Source organism: Convolutriloba macropyga, chromosome 6, assembly GCF_964194025.1.
Source record: "Convolutriloba macropyga chromosome 6, txConMacr16.3, whole genome shotgun sequence".
NCBI classification, from domain to species: Eukaryota; Metazoa; Xenacoelomorpha; order Acoela; family Convolutidae; genus Convolutriloba; species Convolutriloba macropyga.
Window position 1 is genome coordinate 15203833 of NC_134473.1, and position 17049 is coordinate 15220881.

Genomic DNA, 17049 nt, shown 5'->3' on the forward strand with positions numbered 1-17049 from the left:
GTTATATTAAATACCCTAATGCCTAAAGTATCTATCATTCAAATGATGTTTTTCGCTCAATTTTTTTAACCAATTTTTTCTTTGAGTGGCCCGTAACTTTCGATTGGTCTGCTGGTTTTAAGTTTTCATTGAACTCTTTCTACTATGTTTCAGGATTTCAAGACCTAATATGTAATAACTCTTAGGTCAAATTCGTCTCGTTAAACGTTAAAACTGCAAATCCTAAAAAAAGGTTTGGTTGTTATTCTTTTATGCGACTAGCAATCTGAAAGAAAAAGATAACTACAAATAACAGTGGATGCTAGTGCTTAGCTGAACTTTAATAACTTATTAATAACCTATTTGTTTCATTATTTCTCAATGTTTCGGATTCACATTAGTGTCGTCTTTAAGGGCACTTCAGTTTCAAATGTTATTCTTTCTAACACTTCTCTCATCATCAAGAATTTAAGGATTAGTTTTCATATTTTTCCTGAGAAATTATGGTTAGATTATGAATCTAAATTGCACAAGTCAACTGACTGGAAAGTCAAGATAAATCATCCGAGCAGTGTAGGCAGTTATTTCTATAATACATTTAAATGTTTTGTCTGATTATGAACGTTAACATTTGAGGAAAAATTTCACGGCATTTTGATCTTTGATATTCTTTGTACAATTTTAGCCGAACGTTTGCATGAAGGCACAAAAAGCGTTGATGAAAATATGTTTCTTCTTTGTGTGCTTCTTAGAAGAGCGTTTATTTTATTTTTATTTTTTTAAAAAGTTCGAATGAGTTACATTAAAGGAAAGTTTCATTCACTTTACGAATATCTTAACGCATTTATCTCTACATTTGTAAGTAAACACTAGCATCCACTGTTATTTGTAGTTATCTTTTTCTTTCAGATTGCTAGTCACAGAGAATAGATTAACAACCAAACCTTTTTTTAGAATTTGCAGTTTTAACATTTTAGTAGACGAACTTGACCTAAAAATTATTACAGGTTGAGCCTTGATATCCTAAAACACAATAGAACGAGTTCAATGAAAAATTAAAACCAGCAGACCAATTGAAAGTTACGAGCCACTTTTGAAAGTTACCTATAGTAGTTAGTAAGCAAGTTTCATAAATTTTCAAATAATTTTGAGACTGTCTCATAAAAGGTCAGTCTCTAGCAACTGTTTTAAAAAGCAAAGTTAGGACCCTGGCCGAGACTGGATGTTAATTTTGCAAGACCTATCAAATTAAAATCTATCTAAATCAGATCAGCAGTTTTCAAACTAATCTTCTCACGATCTTCACAACAGAAAAACCAAAATTACCAACAAATTGTTTTGATCAACCACTGAAAAGCTTGAAAAAAATAGGCTGAAAAAATCATGATGTTGATAATCCGCCGGAATCTTTATTTTCTTTCTTTCTCATCAAATTAATGTAAATATGAATTCATTTTGGCACTTATCAGAATATTGACAGGCATAATTATTTCATTGCAAGTGTCCGCCATTGGCCAGTACATTTGGTAATGCACTAAAACTGGCGATGTACTCAAAAATGTCACAAGCCAAAACTACTCAATTAGCCAGCAATTAGGTACCTAAACTGGTAACAATTTAATGATGCTTAGACATTTCTGACAACTTAAGTGGAAAGTGTTTAAAATTCAACCCTATTGTTTCTTAAGATTCGATATGACAGTAAAATCATCCATTGTATTTTGGTAACCTATTGAGCATTATTCTGTTTAATAATATACATTTCCCATGGTAACCTCAAAAAATTAAAAATTTATAATTATGAGGTTCTGTTTTTGCTGAAAAACTGTATTATTTTGTGATTGCATTACATTTTTTGCAATCCCAGTTAAATTTCAAAAAGCGTGCACTGAAATTATGCCGAATAGATCTAGAAAGTAATCAAGAGCAGTTATATGGATTAATTACAATTTTTCTTTGCTCAATTTTTAATTGAACACTTGCTAACTTGAGTTTCTTACGTTGAAAAACAAATAGATTGCGTATTTTTTTCGTTCTGTGTGCTATTTTGGTTCCGACCAGCGGGAGGAGCTATATGCTCACCTGGGTTTTTTGTCCAGACAATGTGGCCGATCGATACATTCATCGTAGAGAGCTCTAAGTGGTATCATTAGAAAATTAGCCAAGCGTAAAATTTAGAGTTAAAAAGATTTTGTGCAATTTAGTTTCTTCCACGGAGTTATTGAGGTTTAAAGTTTTGTGAACATTTGATTGATAAAACCTGTTTCACTTCCCACTGGCTTTCTTTTTGCTCGATTTTTTGTCAGTTTTGCTCAACAATAAGTCAACATTGTTGAAAATCAGTGATAATGGTTTTAACGTTAAAATCAGAGGAGGATTGCTGAACATGTGCACTGAACAGCGTCACATTCACACAAATTTTTGGTGATAATTTTGGCTAAAAACTTAAAAGGGTTCAATTATGCTTCTATAGCGCTTTTCATTTAAATTCGCCGGAAGAACAAACATAAAAGCTACCAAGACAATTTTCCCAAAGTTCAAATTGGTTTGGTGTTACTTCCGATTATTATTGAAGTGTTCTGGAATTGAAATTTGCCGTTTTTTCTAACTTAACGAGATATTTATCAAAAACGCATCATTTACTTTTCATTTATTGATTTTTTTGTCAAATTATATATTCTACTAACAGTTCGAACAACATTTTTTTTTCAGAGGGTGAGCAGCAAAATCAAGGCTAGTTTTAGTCTAATCCTGGGTTTATCAAATAAAAAAGATGTTCCAAATGTTTACAGTTACTTCTTTTTAATTATATTTGTTGACTTTCTGCTTTTTTATGTTGATTACCAGATTGTTGTTATTAGACCTGAGTTATCGCAAACTTGCAAAATAAATGACAGAACACATTTCCGTTCATATGAGGCGCAATGAACATATATAATTTGTCCAGTTCAAAGCTCGTGGTTTTTATGGCTTCCAAACTGTGCCTAAATTTTTGTTTTAATATTCTGACCTCTTTATTTGTTGTTACTTTGTATTTATATGAGTTAGTCACTCTAATGCCAGATTCAGTGGCGTCCTATGGAGCTACAAGAAAATTTTTTAATTGTTAACCTTATTAGTTTTATTTAATTTATTTGTCTTTGAAAAATAGTTGTTTGAAAAATAAAATCTGCATATGTTTGACGTTTATCTGTCAATTTTGAGCTTCCTCTCAGGTGATATGTTCAATTTTGCTTAAAGTGAACTAAATTTTAGTAGTCAGTGCCTTTTTTGTTTTAGGTTTTGGTTTTCTGGCTTTCTATTTTCTTTTTTGGTGTTTGAAGATTTGCCCAATTTTGAGGATAAACTTTTTCTTGACAAATTATTACAAACATGGGAGGTCACAAATCACAATGAGGCTTTTTAAAGAGCATCAATTGAAAAAATCTAATTCATAGTAAAGCATATTGTGCTTTAAATGGCTTCTAGGAAAACGTAACAGAATTTCGTTTATTTTGTTTTTTTTGTCGTTTTTTGTCGTATGATATAATCTGGTTGAATGCAGGTCACAATTGCACCACATGGAGATGTGGTTTAACTTATTTAAATATCTCAGTCCATAGCTGTTGGTTTTCGTGACCGTGAAAATAATTGTTTTAAAACATCAGTGACCTTTGGAACTTGTCCCCCTCTTAGTCTCATTAAAAATACTGTTTTTTTGGTGAAAATAAAAATCGAAAATTAATCTAATTAATGGTTTTATGCTCAAATTAATTGTTTTTTTGGCTTTGATTCTACTAGTTTTATGTCAATATTGTCATTATGGAAAAAATTCCCGCATTGGAGTTTACATTTTGGTGTCTTGCCACAACAACACTCTGAAACACTCTGAAGACATACCACCATCGCGTTGAACTCAGGACAATTTTAAACATGCAACTGTTCTAGGGTAATAATTTATTATTTTAATAGCTTGAAGACTGAAATCTACCAAGTTTTTATAGAAGTTATTGTCATTGACAGCGTTTGTCGTACTTTTATTGGTCATTCATTTATTGCCATTGTTCTTTTAGACATGTTCTGTATAATGAAGGGTCTCAATGGCTTCCTATGGAGATATATTTGAATTTATTTCATGATTTTTTTCATCAAGTAATGTTTCTCTTTTTTCCAATATCAGTTTTTTTGACAAAAAATTTAACTATTTTTAACAGTGTTTTTTATTGTTTTTCGTCTACCTGCTACCTATTCTCATTAACAACAGGTCCGTTTTATGAAAAAAAATTAACTTATATAATTTAGGTTTTACATAATGCTGTTTTGACTTTGTTAGTTTTTTTTAAAATAGACATTGAGTTTTCTTCGTTAATACTATTTGTCTTTGTTACTTGGATTTGTTGTTTGGATTTTATTGTAGTCTCGTTAATTTGATATCACATTGGACCTCCTAAGCGTTGTTATTACTTTTTTAAAGCTTTGAATTTAGAAGATCTTTTCCATACACCAAACGTCTTTTTTAAAAATGTAAGCTTTCTATCTCGTTCTCATTTGGAAGACGTAGAACTATGGAGGAACGGTATAAGAACATTGTGTACAAAAGTACTCTAGCGAGCCCCTTGTAGTGTTGTTTACTTAAAAATAACCTGGCATACTTACAAAAAACTAATAATAATAATTTCAGAATTTCAAGCTTATCAGAATTTTTAATGACGTTGTTAATGTTTTTGTTGATTCATGTTAAGCACAAACTGTGATATCTGCTATCAAGTTTGGATTAGATGCTTCTGACAATTTGAGAGCATTATGAGGTGACTGACAATAATTTCCTCTGAAAATTAGAAAAATAACATTTCAAACAAAAATTAAAATAATGTTAAAACACGCGTCTGCTCAAGGAGTTTAAACTTGTACCCTTCGAACGAAATACTAGCAATTTCAGAAATTATATATGTGTCGCAGAACGATAATTCTCTAACTTAAAATTAAAATTCAGTACTGGAAAAACAACATGAATAATATTCCTTACAGGAAAAGTTTAGCCACTTTAATTTTATGAAAATGTTTGACCAGTGCCTCGTTCTTTTTTAAAAAGGTTTTTTGCTTGCTTCTTTCAATAAATTGAACAAAAAGGTGATGCCTCTGGGCTTTGTCTTTAAAAAAAGATTTTCACGACGTTTCTAACTTTAATTTAAAATTTTGTACTGGAAAAAACAACGGGATTAATTTTCCTTACATAAAAAATTTGGCTGTTTTATTTCTCAAAAATGTTTGACCAGTATCTCGCTCGTTCTTGAAAACGTTTTTTTTGTTCCTTCGTTCAATAAAATTAACAAACAGGTGTTTTCTGTGAGACTTCATCTTCATCAAATGAGTTTCACGACGTTTCACTGATTACTGAATTTTAAATAGATTCGAACAAGAAATTCAAATTGCTTTCATTTACAGCGCGTGCAATTGTGAATTTTTTTCTGTCCCCAAGCAAAAAAAATAATTTAATTATAGAACTATGAACAACTGCGTTTTAATCATTAAGTTTGTGGTACCGATGACTTGCAAAATTAGTGTTTTTTGCGCTCCCTATCGTCAAAAAATATAATAGAACGACCACAAAATTGGCTGTCTTTTAACGCTTTCCAACTTCAATTTAATGACAGCTTTAAGTTCATAACATAATTACACTAAAAAATTTACAAATTTAGCGTTCCAATTTTTAGTTTCTCTCTCTCTCTCTCTCAAAAACTTCTTTAGAAATCTTCAGTGTAAATAATTTGCCTGGAAATCAATTTAAAGCAAAAATTAGGAGTTTTTTAACACAATTTCAATAGGTACCAATTTTGTTTATTGAAACCATTGAACCCATTTGTGCAATTTATTGAATTCTTTAAATCAAATTCTAAAAAAAAAAGATTTGTGGAGCCTCTTAAAATAAATTTTTCTTATTTCTCTTCTTAAAAAGTTACCAAAGCATGGAAGTGCGATCTTTTGTGTCAATGCCAATTATGTTGGTCCTATTTTTATTACTTTATTTGCACGGCAGACTATATTAAATTTCATTTTCTCTTATGAAAGGTTGCTGATTTTAAACTGCCGACGGTAATGAAAATGCTTGACGGAGACAATATTATCCGCTAGCTAATATTCAAACCTCAAAACCGTTTTTATAAAATCAAAATCTCTAGTTCAGAACTTCCGTTGGAACTTCCATTCATGCGATCTTGTAAAGGTTTTTCATCGTGAAAATATCCAATTTATTGGAACATGGTATCAGCAAATAACGCCAACTTGGGCAGCGATGTTTAATAGGGCAACTATTTATATCAATATGGCTAAAATATAAAAATTTAAACGAATCTAAAATAGAAATATATTAAAGTAACCTATGTTTTCAAAAATGAAAAAAACGATGAAGAAATGTTTAAAAAAATGATAGGTATAAGTTAAAAGGATATTAGTCGATGTTTTTTATTCGTATTCCTCTGCACCACCTGTCACTTACTTCTACGATATTTCTTTTGACCTTAAATTCTCCAGATTCATTCTCAGATACACTTTCACTTTATCGAAAACATGTGGTAAAATTTTATAAGATTGGTTGTTTGTAGCGGCGAAAATTTCATTTCCACCGCTTCCACCGCATTCAGCGATAAAAACCACAATTCTTACAATCATTCACCGCATTCAGAGCAATTATTACCACTTTAGCAATTTCTTGCGTTTCCTAGTTGAGAACAAAAGTTAATCTTGCACGATCTTGGCTGATTCTTGCAAAAAAAAGTTGATCTTGAACATTTTTGAGCGCTTTTTTGCTTTTTGTAGCCAATCTCCTGCAAAAAAGTTAATCTTTCAGGACCGAGCAAGAATCTTGCAAGAAGAAACATCGTTTTGCAAGGTCGTGCAAGGTTAACTTATGTTTCCGACTCGGAGCTGACACCTCAACCCGGGCCATCTGTAGATGGGAAGTTGCCTAAAAACAAAAACAGCGCACTAAGCTTCTAAAAGGATATCATTTTGTTTTAACACTGATGTATGATGGATCAGTTTACTCCATTCTGACGAAATTAAAGGTATTCCGTGGATTTTGGATTTCTTAAAACACACGCAACTAAATCATGCAAAATTTTGAAGCACATTGAAACATGTGCTTAATAGGAAAAATGCAGAGCGAACATGATAGGAATGCATTTAAAAGAATCTCTCAGGATAAAAATTTGTAATTTGCCTCGAAACATTGAGCAAAATAACTATAGTCTTGCAAGATCTTGCAATATGAACATCGTCTTGAAAGAACTTCCCTTCCCTCTGAATAAATTTTTTGGACTTGTTCTATATAAGTTTTGAATGAATTCAAAAAATTGTTGTTTGATCCAATTTGTAAAACAATACTTTTCATCAATTTCATCTGAAGCTTCCGTCATTCTTAATTTCAGCCGTTTCAAGCAATAAATTTGTGTTCCACAAATTCTGAGCGTAAACTGCGATTAATCTTTACTTATTTATTGAGCTTCTATTAAACATGGCAGCTTGTTCACAATAATACTATTTTCCCTTGATTTTTTTCTCAAAAATTCTCAGAATATTTTGACATAATTGACAGCACCTCTGCTGACAAACAATTTAATGTATTTTTAATGCAATTCCATAAATTCCTGGGACGCCTTTAATGCCTTTAATAAACAATCTCAGTCTTTTTCGATTTCAATTTAAGTGTCTGGCTCCGGTTCGATTGTTTGTTTTATAAAGAAAACTTCATTCACACAACAGTGTGGTAAAAATCGATTTTGTTTTTAGTCTACAAAAGTGGAGTCTAACAAAAAAGACATTTTTTTCTAACTTAAAGCTCTGTTATGATTTATAAAAACATGTTATCACTCACGAGGGTACGAAAAATGCTCCGAAAATAATGAACAAAAGTTTGCTAACTTAAAACCTTTTTTTTGTAAAAAATAAAATAAAATTTCAACAAATTTTCATAAACTATATGCAACAATTTGCAAAAATAATGCATTTAATAGACACATATTTGCAAGGAAACTTATCCATTTTTTTACCATTATATCCCTTTTTCAAGCCCTGCTTTCGCTATGCTCTTAAAAGATGTATTGCTGTGATAAACTTCCCAGTATGTAATTAACCCGAACGAATTCCATCGGGAAGGAAGTTCAGAATTTGTGGAATCTTTTCCCATTATTTGGGGGGCAGAGGTATAATCTAATCTGCGTCCCGTTAACTAATGAAGTTATTAATCAATCAATGTTTTACACCTGCTTCCAAAGCCTTCTCTTTACAAAAATTTTACATTATTCTATTTGAAATTTTTCGCTTTGAATATTTTACACTTTGAAATAAATTTCCCTGTAGCTTTATTTATAATGGAAAGTTTATACATCTCAAGCTTTTGAATATATGTATTCTCATTATAAAATGGTGCGTTCTTAATTCAGTTAGATAGAAATATAGCAAAGCCATCAAGGCTAGTTAAAAAGATACAATTGAAAGATACTAAAATTAACCAAAATATCGGTTTCAGAAGAAAACCCGCGGAAGAAACTCCCACTTAATTTTAGATAGGAAATAAACCCCCACGCTTATAAATCCCCACTTTACTTTTAAAACGCTGCGTATATAGCGCGCTTGGCCATACCTCGCGGGCCGGCCATGCCTTAGCGGCCCATGGGTCTTGATATGAAACTAGCTATCATAACCGAACAAATTATCGGGACGAGAATACAAATTTAATATGGGGGATTTTTTTCCGCGGCATTCATTTCTTAGACACAAAAATATAAATGAATGTCAAAAAACCGATAGAATTGAAAAATTAATTTCTCACTAAATTAAAGTATCTTCAATTATTGATTTTCAGGCACAAAATTGAAAAAAAAATCAACGTTGAGTGACCAGCTCTAAAAATTGTAATACATTTTGCTGCAATTTTTGTGCACAGAAATTCCGCGTCAGTCAAAATCAACCAAATCGATTCAATAGAGCCTTTCAGGCGGAGAGGTCAAAATTTTGACAACTTTAATTGTCCGTTTTTTATTTAATATCCTGAGCTAGCATTATCAGTCTCAAATCCCGTTCACAGTTGTGGTCTGTTGCTATTTGTTGTTTGTTGTTTATTTAGCCTTTTCTAATTTTCCTTTCGAACGTACAAATTATAACAGCCACGTTACTCTGTTTTAGGGAATTATGTCTTATTACTCCGACTTTAGCTGTTTATTATAATATTCATATCATTATTTTCACTAACTAGGATTATAAAATATTAAACGGTGTGTATATGAATTATTGTCCAATTTATGAACTGAATATAAACAAAAATGAGTGGCGGATTAAATGAGCCACAAAAAAGCTATTAAATCGATTTCAGTTTTTGTGGCAACAAAAAACTTTTCAGGTGTCTTTGCAATAACTTACGGAATTTTTGGCTAGCTTCCGCTTTTGAGGAAAAAAGTTGATTTAACAAAATATATTTTATCATATTTTATTACCGTTCATCAGACAAAGTTATGGCTTACTTTTCAGCTAAACACATTACATGAAAGTTGTTCCCGCCCTTGAAATTTTCCCGACAAAGTTGGAACAAATTTTCGCGGAAAAATTTGGCCTTATTAGACGCAATATATTTGATGAAATCCTGCCCATTCGTGTTGTAAAGAGTACACAAATTGTTTATTTTTGCCGTACTTTGTTATTTGTTCAAACACAACTGCAGCTGTTCCGTGCACAATAATTCGATTATTAAACATTCCTCAAACTAATCAAGGTGCTTCCCAGTTTTCCACAGGAATGTCTGGGATCACACTTCAAACAAGCTGAAGAGATTTCCGATTAAAATTTGTTAACATTGATTTGAAAAGCAGCTCTTTTAATTATTTAAATCAGAGTATAAGATGCATTTGTATTCAATTTAGCCACAATTTATCCACGATAAATAAGGAAGTCTTAGCAGCGCATTTTTGCTTGTATAGCGGAGATATCCAGCTATAGCTTTGGTAAAAGCTTGCATTTATACCACAAAACCTTACAAATTCTGCCATTTCGATGAAGCGGACTCTTTTAATAAATTTCTGTAATTTATAACGGTTATAACGGTTATCTTGTTATAAATTGCTAATGGTTAAAATGCTGCAACGTTAATTTGTTACAAATCGCTTTACCCATGTTACAGGAATGGCATATTAAAATGTCTTGTTAGAATGATCGTATTTATGATTGATCTTTTTCTTTTCTGAGCCGAGGTTTGTACTATAAATCCACCGCTGAAAACGGGGAGTTATCGTTTTCCACGTTTAAATTTTGGGCTCAAACCTTAGTAAAACATGGAAAAATGGACAATTTCCGCTTCGATTTTCCATTTTAGTTACCACATATCCACTTTAGTTTGGAAACCGTGGTGAAATCATACGAAATTTCCACTTGATTAGCTTTCAATTTCACATTTAATGCTTCAGAATTGAGCTCAAAATATTGATTTTAAATCGATAATTTACGATGACAAGTGATAAACAAAAGGGTAAAAGTGAACCCGTTCACGCCTGTATCTGTTGCAAACTGGGCGAGAAGTTGAGTTGTTTAACCCTCTCTGATTGTGTGGAGGGTATCTTCTACTTGTTGCTACTCGCCTGTCTGCTTCTCTCAATTGCGACTACAATTCGCTCTTTTATAGTCAGTGGGGAGAAAGTGACCAGTTTTCAGCTCAAGAGTGTGAACGAACACGTCCATCCATGTGAGCACGTTTTTTTACATTTTAGCGAAAATATTTTCATGACCTTTCAGGCTCGCAAAAAACTGTTCAAAACTTGAGTGTTCATCTCGTAATTTCAATTTTTACTAAAACTACTTCCTTCGTAGACAGTTTGGGTGGGGGTGGGTGGTAACTAGGCGAGGAATTTTTTATCGAACGGTCGTTTAGCAGATTGATGAGAAAAGAGAAGTTTAGAAGTCTGATCAGTTAATTTTAAATAGATCAAGTGTAAGAAACGTCCAGTTCATGTTCAATTGTACAGAAGTATGAATAAACTAACCTCTAAAGACCTAAAATTTAAATCATCCAATATATATTCATTGTGGCAACTTGAGTCTTGACATGTTTTAATTATGACATCATTTTGCTTGCCTAGGTTTCTTGTTTTACGGAGTGGACTTTGAACTGGACGTGTGTAGCAATGTGAAGTTAGTGGCTGGAGCCTCTGACTTTGCGGGGATGCTGGCAGACAGTCAGTCTTGTATCTCCAAAAGCTTCAACATTGAGTTTGACGAAAGTATGATTCAGAACTGGGACGAACTTCACGAGCAGTTTGACGCTGAATCTTCATTCACGTCTTCTATTAAGAGACTCATGGAGAAAAAGGGCGCTGAGTAAGTTCGATTTTAAATTTTTTTGAAGGAGAGATTTATTCTGAGCAGACCAAATTAGTTGCATAGGTTTAATATGTTCTACTAGAGTAGCAGAATTTTATGATATGATGCGCTTTATGATATGAATTTTATGATATCATAGTAAACCAGTACTGATTCGTCATTCTTACAATAGTAAAAACGCTATATCAGTATACTGTCTCACTATTCTAAGCATTTTTGTTCAAAAACTTAGCAGAATAAGCTCGGACAACCTTTTTTCATAAATACTTAAATCATAATAAATCTTGAAAATTTAGAAAAAAAATTGAAATGTCTGCCGATGTACAAATATGGTTTTTGAGAAATGTCAAAAAATAAAAGCGTTTTTGCGAACAGAAACCAGTAAATAACAGACCAAACCCTTGGCAAAGTTTTTAGATCAAAGAGCCTAGACAATGATTGCACTGATGTCTGATCAGATATATCACTGGTATGGATAATTAGAGGCTGATCAATGTTGTTGTCGTGGATAGCTCAAGCCTGATCTAAGACAGAAGTCTAAATATAGATTGATCACGGGTAAGGTGAACCGGAACAAGTGGCACATTTCCTCAATTTTATTAGTCACTTTCATTCTGGTCCAAAAAAATCTTTTTTTTCTATGCATTTTGTTCAGTAAAAAATATCCGCTCAAAAAGCTTTGGATGTTTGAGACGGTCATGTCTCTGCTGGTTATTGAAAGAAAGTCATGTGTTGTATCTTCAGCTTTCAGCCAGCTGCATTGTCAGCAATGACCTTTCTTTATCCGTACCATATCTACCATATCTCTCTGCAAATACTTGGCCTCTGTAAAATCTCTGAATCAGGCCTGATAGGCTCTGGGGGCTCGATCCGGGTAGGCACCAACACTGAATCAATTAAATCTCACATTCAGAAAGCTGAAAAGTTCTGAACAGAAACAATTGAGTACTCAGGTCAAGATCCTCGTTTAAACTTAATCTTCAATAGACCATCAAAAACAAGCCAGAAGAGGAGGAGGGGAGGGGGGAGTGAGGTGCGTCCAAAATTTCACATACAAAAACGATAGGCTCAGAGATCGAAATAGACCTAAAATCGGATCTTAACTGATTTTGAAGAAGATTTTGAAAAAATCTGATCATAACTGATTTTGAAGAAGATTTTGGATCTATTCTGTTTTGACCCCAAACCTTAGTGAGCTTATATTTTTTACGCCCCCCAGGAGCACGTTATATTTTCTTACATAGTAACGTGCTATATAACAAAATATAATTTAACTGGGGTGCGTTTAAAAACTCTGTGGGACAGAATAGAGCCAAGATTTTGATAAAGTCTGATCATAACTGATTTTGAAGAAGATTTTGATCTCATGTGATTTTGAACTAGGTCATCAACGTATCAACTGTTTCGCCTGAAATAGTGTCTGACAATAGATCTCTGTGATCCATAGATCTTAAACATCTTGATATGGCAGAACCTTATCTTTATTTATTTTTGCGGAGATTTTGATCTAGGTAGGACCACGCGTATAGTTCTTTTTGTTTTATTTCCTCCGCTTCTATGTGAAATTATTTACGTGTAAACAATAATAAAAAAAAATCCATTCCATCAAGTTTTTTACAAATAATATTTTCAGGTTTGCAAATATCTGAAAGCGCGTAGTTAAATTTCAACTGTTATCTAGTGAAAGTAATGCGCTGAACAAAAAGTTTAAGGATAAAACTAACCAGATTTTTTTTCTCTATTTTATTTCTTCGAGTCTGATTAGAGTTGACTTGGGTAGATTCTCACCTCCTTGAGCTTTGTTCACTATAGACAAAATGTTTACACCTCATTGTGTAAATTCCTCCAAGCCATTTTAAATATTGAGTTATTAGCGGTAATAGGTTTTTTAACTCTCAAAAGTTGATGCTGAAATGTCAGATACACAAGTTTCTAGCAAGCAAAAAAGCTATCAACGTGATCAACATGCTCACTTTTCTCTCAAAAGAAAAACATTGTAAGAAAGAGTTCACCCCTAAAGTAATCCTAATCACTTTCATATTCATCATACGGTCAAAATCTGCTTTCCCGGATGTTGGCGGCAGAGAAAATCTGCGCTAAATCAGTCTAGAGACATTCGTCTTTTGGATGGCCAGTATTCTATGCATGTCACAAATTAATCTGTGTAGACTTGATTTTTGAGTAGAATTGACGGCAGAAGGAATAATATGTTCAGCTTAGCCCCGCCACCATTTTTGTATTATATGCGGTTGGATCTTCTCCGTGGGTACTTGTAACATTCAATTTTCGTAGCAAGTCATAACCGCTTATCTGAATGGGTTTTGTGGTAAATGCCTACAAACTAGCAAAAAGAGTTTGGATACTACTATAATAATTACCAGTTACAAGCTACAAATTATGACACTATTCTGCTTAGACTTAATTTTGTGGGTATGAGTAGTTTTCGGACTATGCAAGATAATTTTAGCCTAGGATAACTCTATATCCTTAGTATAATCAGAATGAAGAAAAACTGCCCCTAAAAAGTTTAATATTTTCCGGAGATGCAATGTTTCATAACTGAATAAGATTTTACCCTTGGAATGTGCAGATTCAGCGTTAAATTGCCTTGAGACTCAGGTCAGGGTTGTCATACATCATAAATTTTGAAAACCAAGTCTGTGGAGGTCATCCTTCCAAATGTGGTGCGTTCATAAACAAGGAGGCTCGGTAATGTGCGTTCGCACATTAGGTTCCGCCCCTGCTCATCTACATTTTTCACTTAATTGTCTACCAAATGAGGAAGAGATAAAAAAATTAACATATCAACATATCGTTCAACAAACTACTAAAACAAAAAAACAATCTTTTCTAGAGGATTTTGAGACCTGTGGCTACCATAACATGACTACCAGAAAAGACGGCAAAGAAATCAAATAGTTACAAATATTCATTACGACCAAAATTTCTTTTTAATTTTTTGAAAACCACTAATAACCAAATCAAAATGGCATCAGATAAAATTTATACTTGGAAGATTAACCGGCACCTTTTTGGAACAATATATCGGACTTTTCCTCAATGCAACTTGGCAACAAGTTGACTAGAAATAAGCAAAAGGGACAAAGTTTATTAAAACATTGCTTAAAAAAAGAATTAAATTCGAACTGATTAGAAACATTACACATCAAATGAAATCATTGAGAGAGTCTTTTATACCTCAATAGAGAGCAACTGAGGCCTTTCATTATCCAGGATATGTCATTCGACTACAAAAAAAAACGACAAAAAACAGGCAAATACTAAAATTTTGCCTGAAAAATTATGCACGAAAACGAGGTTCCCCCAATCAATTAAATATTAAGCTGATCACTAAAAACAATAAAAATTTTCGTTTGCTTTTATTGAGGGCAACAAAAATTGTAAATCAAATAAAGCCCATTATTGTGATACTGTGAAAAGAGAACAAAAACCTGAAAAAAGGGCAAATATGCAAAAATCACAAAAATTGGTTTTATGAAAACTGGTTGTTCCAATAAGAAAGACCATTTGAGGAAAATAAATTGGTTATGAAGAGCAAACTGTATTTCAATAGATAAATGATGTGAATTGTATATAGAGATGCTTAGCTACAATTTAACAGAAATAAAATTGGCAGGTCTCAAAAATCTATCTCTTTTTTTTATTAAAAACAATTTTTTTTAAAATTCATAGCCAACATAAGCTTTCGACTAAAAGAGTTGACAGTATGACTTACAAATGCTCGAAAAATTATTTGCGACTGTTATTAATGAGACTAAATCACAAGACTATAAAATAATATTAAATACAAGCTGAACTAACAATTTTCACAAACAAATTTACGAAACCACAGTTTTGAAGCCATTAAATTTATAAGATATTAACCCCGAGGATATAACATCTTCTTTGATCACCATAACGTCTCTTTGAAAAACGACTATCACAAAATGACAACAAGAAGAACCACAAAAACTGAAAAGTATCTAAACTTCACAAAAATCTTCTGAATCAAATTGTCTAAGCCCTGAAGACATCATATAAAATGTTTAATCAACAGAAAAATTATTGTTTGATTCAACAAATCATTAAAAAGAGCTCTAACTAATGAGGCTAATTTACGAAAAGGATACAACATTGTATAATACGAAAAAAAACGCAAACCAGAACAAAAAGGATAAGTTGAAGAATACCATTACTCTCTTTTTAGAATTTTAGATCGAATGTCAAAACAATCATTTGCTCTTTACCGGTATCAGTTGTTGAGGTCATTTTTTTATCTATAGTTGGCCACTGAGACCTTTAATTACACAATATTTGGCATATGACAACAAAAAATAACAACAAATAAAGGGCAAAAGTAAAAAAAATCTACCAATTTCTGCAAGAGAACGGTGTCGCAGCCCTTCAAACCATATATTAAGAAAACAAAAAAAAAGATATTCAGTCTCAAATGATGTAAAGTTTGTTTCAGTTAGATTGTTAAATAATGTTACAATTTACAAAAGAAATTAAAACAAGAGCAAAAATGGGAAATTATGCACAAAAATCAGAAAATTTTGTATGAAAATTTGTAGTACCAAAAGCAAGAAAACCTTCTGTTAAAACAATCGGCAACAAAGTTAGTTTGTCTTCAATACAGAGGAGAGATAGACCTGTATTTTCTCAGAATAAACAAAATGTTGACTAAAATATTATAAAAAATTGACAAGTTCAAAAAATCACAGACATTTCCCTAAAACAAATACATTCAATAAAATAAGAGACATTAGATAACAACCGAAGGAAAAATCCACCTGCACCTCTTGAGAAAAAAATTAGATTTTCGAGTGGTTGAACCTAAAATTCAGGCTGCCAAAAGAATAACAATTGAACGCAAAAAACAAGAATCAAGTTAAATTTTACTAAAACTCTTCCTCAAAGCCATAAAAACCCTTTGGTTCTCTGAAAACAAATTTTTACTACATGCAGCCTCAAATTTACGTAAATTAGAGCGATCATTAACGGAGCCGTGAATAAGAAGTATTGTCAGTAATTAACATTAAAAAACAAAAGCAAAATATTTTGAAAAAAGGCAGCATCAAAATAAAAACCAAAAAGTCTCTGATTCTAAGATTCCATGATATTGTCGAATCTCTCCCTGATTTTGTCGCGTGTCCAGCAAACCGATCAAGTGTTCCAAGGGTTTGCGAATTAGACCAATTGTTGCGTGGAATTCTTCAAATATTAATAAAAAGAACGACGCTTTTTTTATAATTATCGAGACAAATCTGCAAAAAACGGCAAAAAATTTAATTCCAGAAGACTTTCATACTTTTTGAGTTTAGGGAGTCTGTTTTAAGGTTTCCAGGTCACTAAGTCCGGCAAACTGTAACGAAGTTGACCAAAAAAGCATATTTTATGCCATTCTTGATGAAAATAATTTGAATTTTGAAAATTTTATCAAAAATTTTAGCCACAAAAACTTCAATCAAACAATTCAGAAACGTTCCTCTTTCTCTAATGGTAACAACAACACTGTGCCGTTAAACATATTAACTTATTTTGAACTATATTAGCGAAATTGTGCCAAATTTTAGCAAAAATTTCTGAAAATGTGAACAAAAACATTCGAATGTTCACAAAACTTTATACCTCGATAATTCCCTGTATAACACGAAAATCGAAAAAATCTTTTCAATTCCGTATTCTACACTGGACGGGCTTTTCATTGATACCGCTCACAATTCT

At 32.3% G+C, this 17049-nt stretch overlaps 1 protein-coding gene across 2 annotated transcripts in view; it reads left to right on the plus strand.

The window, feature by feature from the left end:
- The window catches only part of LOC142340814 (uncharacterized), a 61965-nt gene that overhangs the window by 20045 nt on the left and 24871 nt on the right, over positions 1–17049 (plus strand). Inside the window, exons 2-3 of one of the 2 annotated variants that reach the window (XM_075391546.1) lie at positions 9356–10687; positions 11082–11319. In XM_075391546.1, the coding sequence (XP_075247661.1) occupies positions 10453–10687; positions 11082–11319 (473 nt within the window). In that variant the 5' untranslated portion in view covers positions 9356–10452. Of the gene's footprint in view, positions 1–8953; positions 10688–11081; positions 11320–17049 lie in introns of both variants that reach the window. The other variant, XM_075391545.1, reaches the window with a different exon arrangement.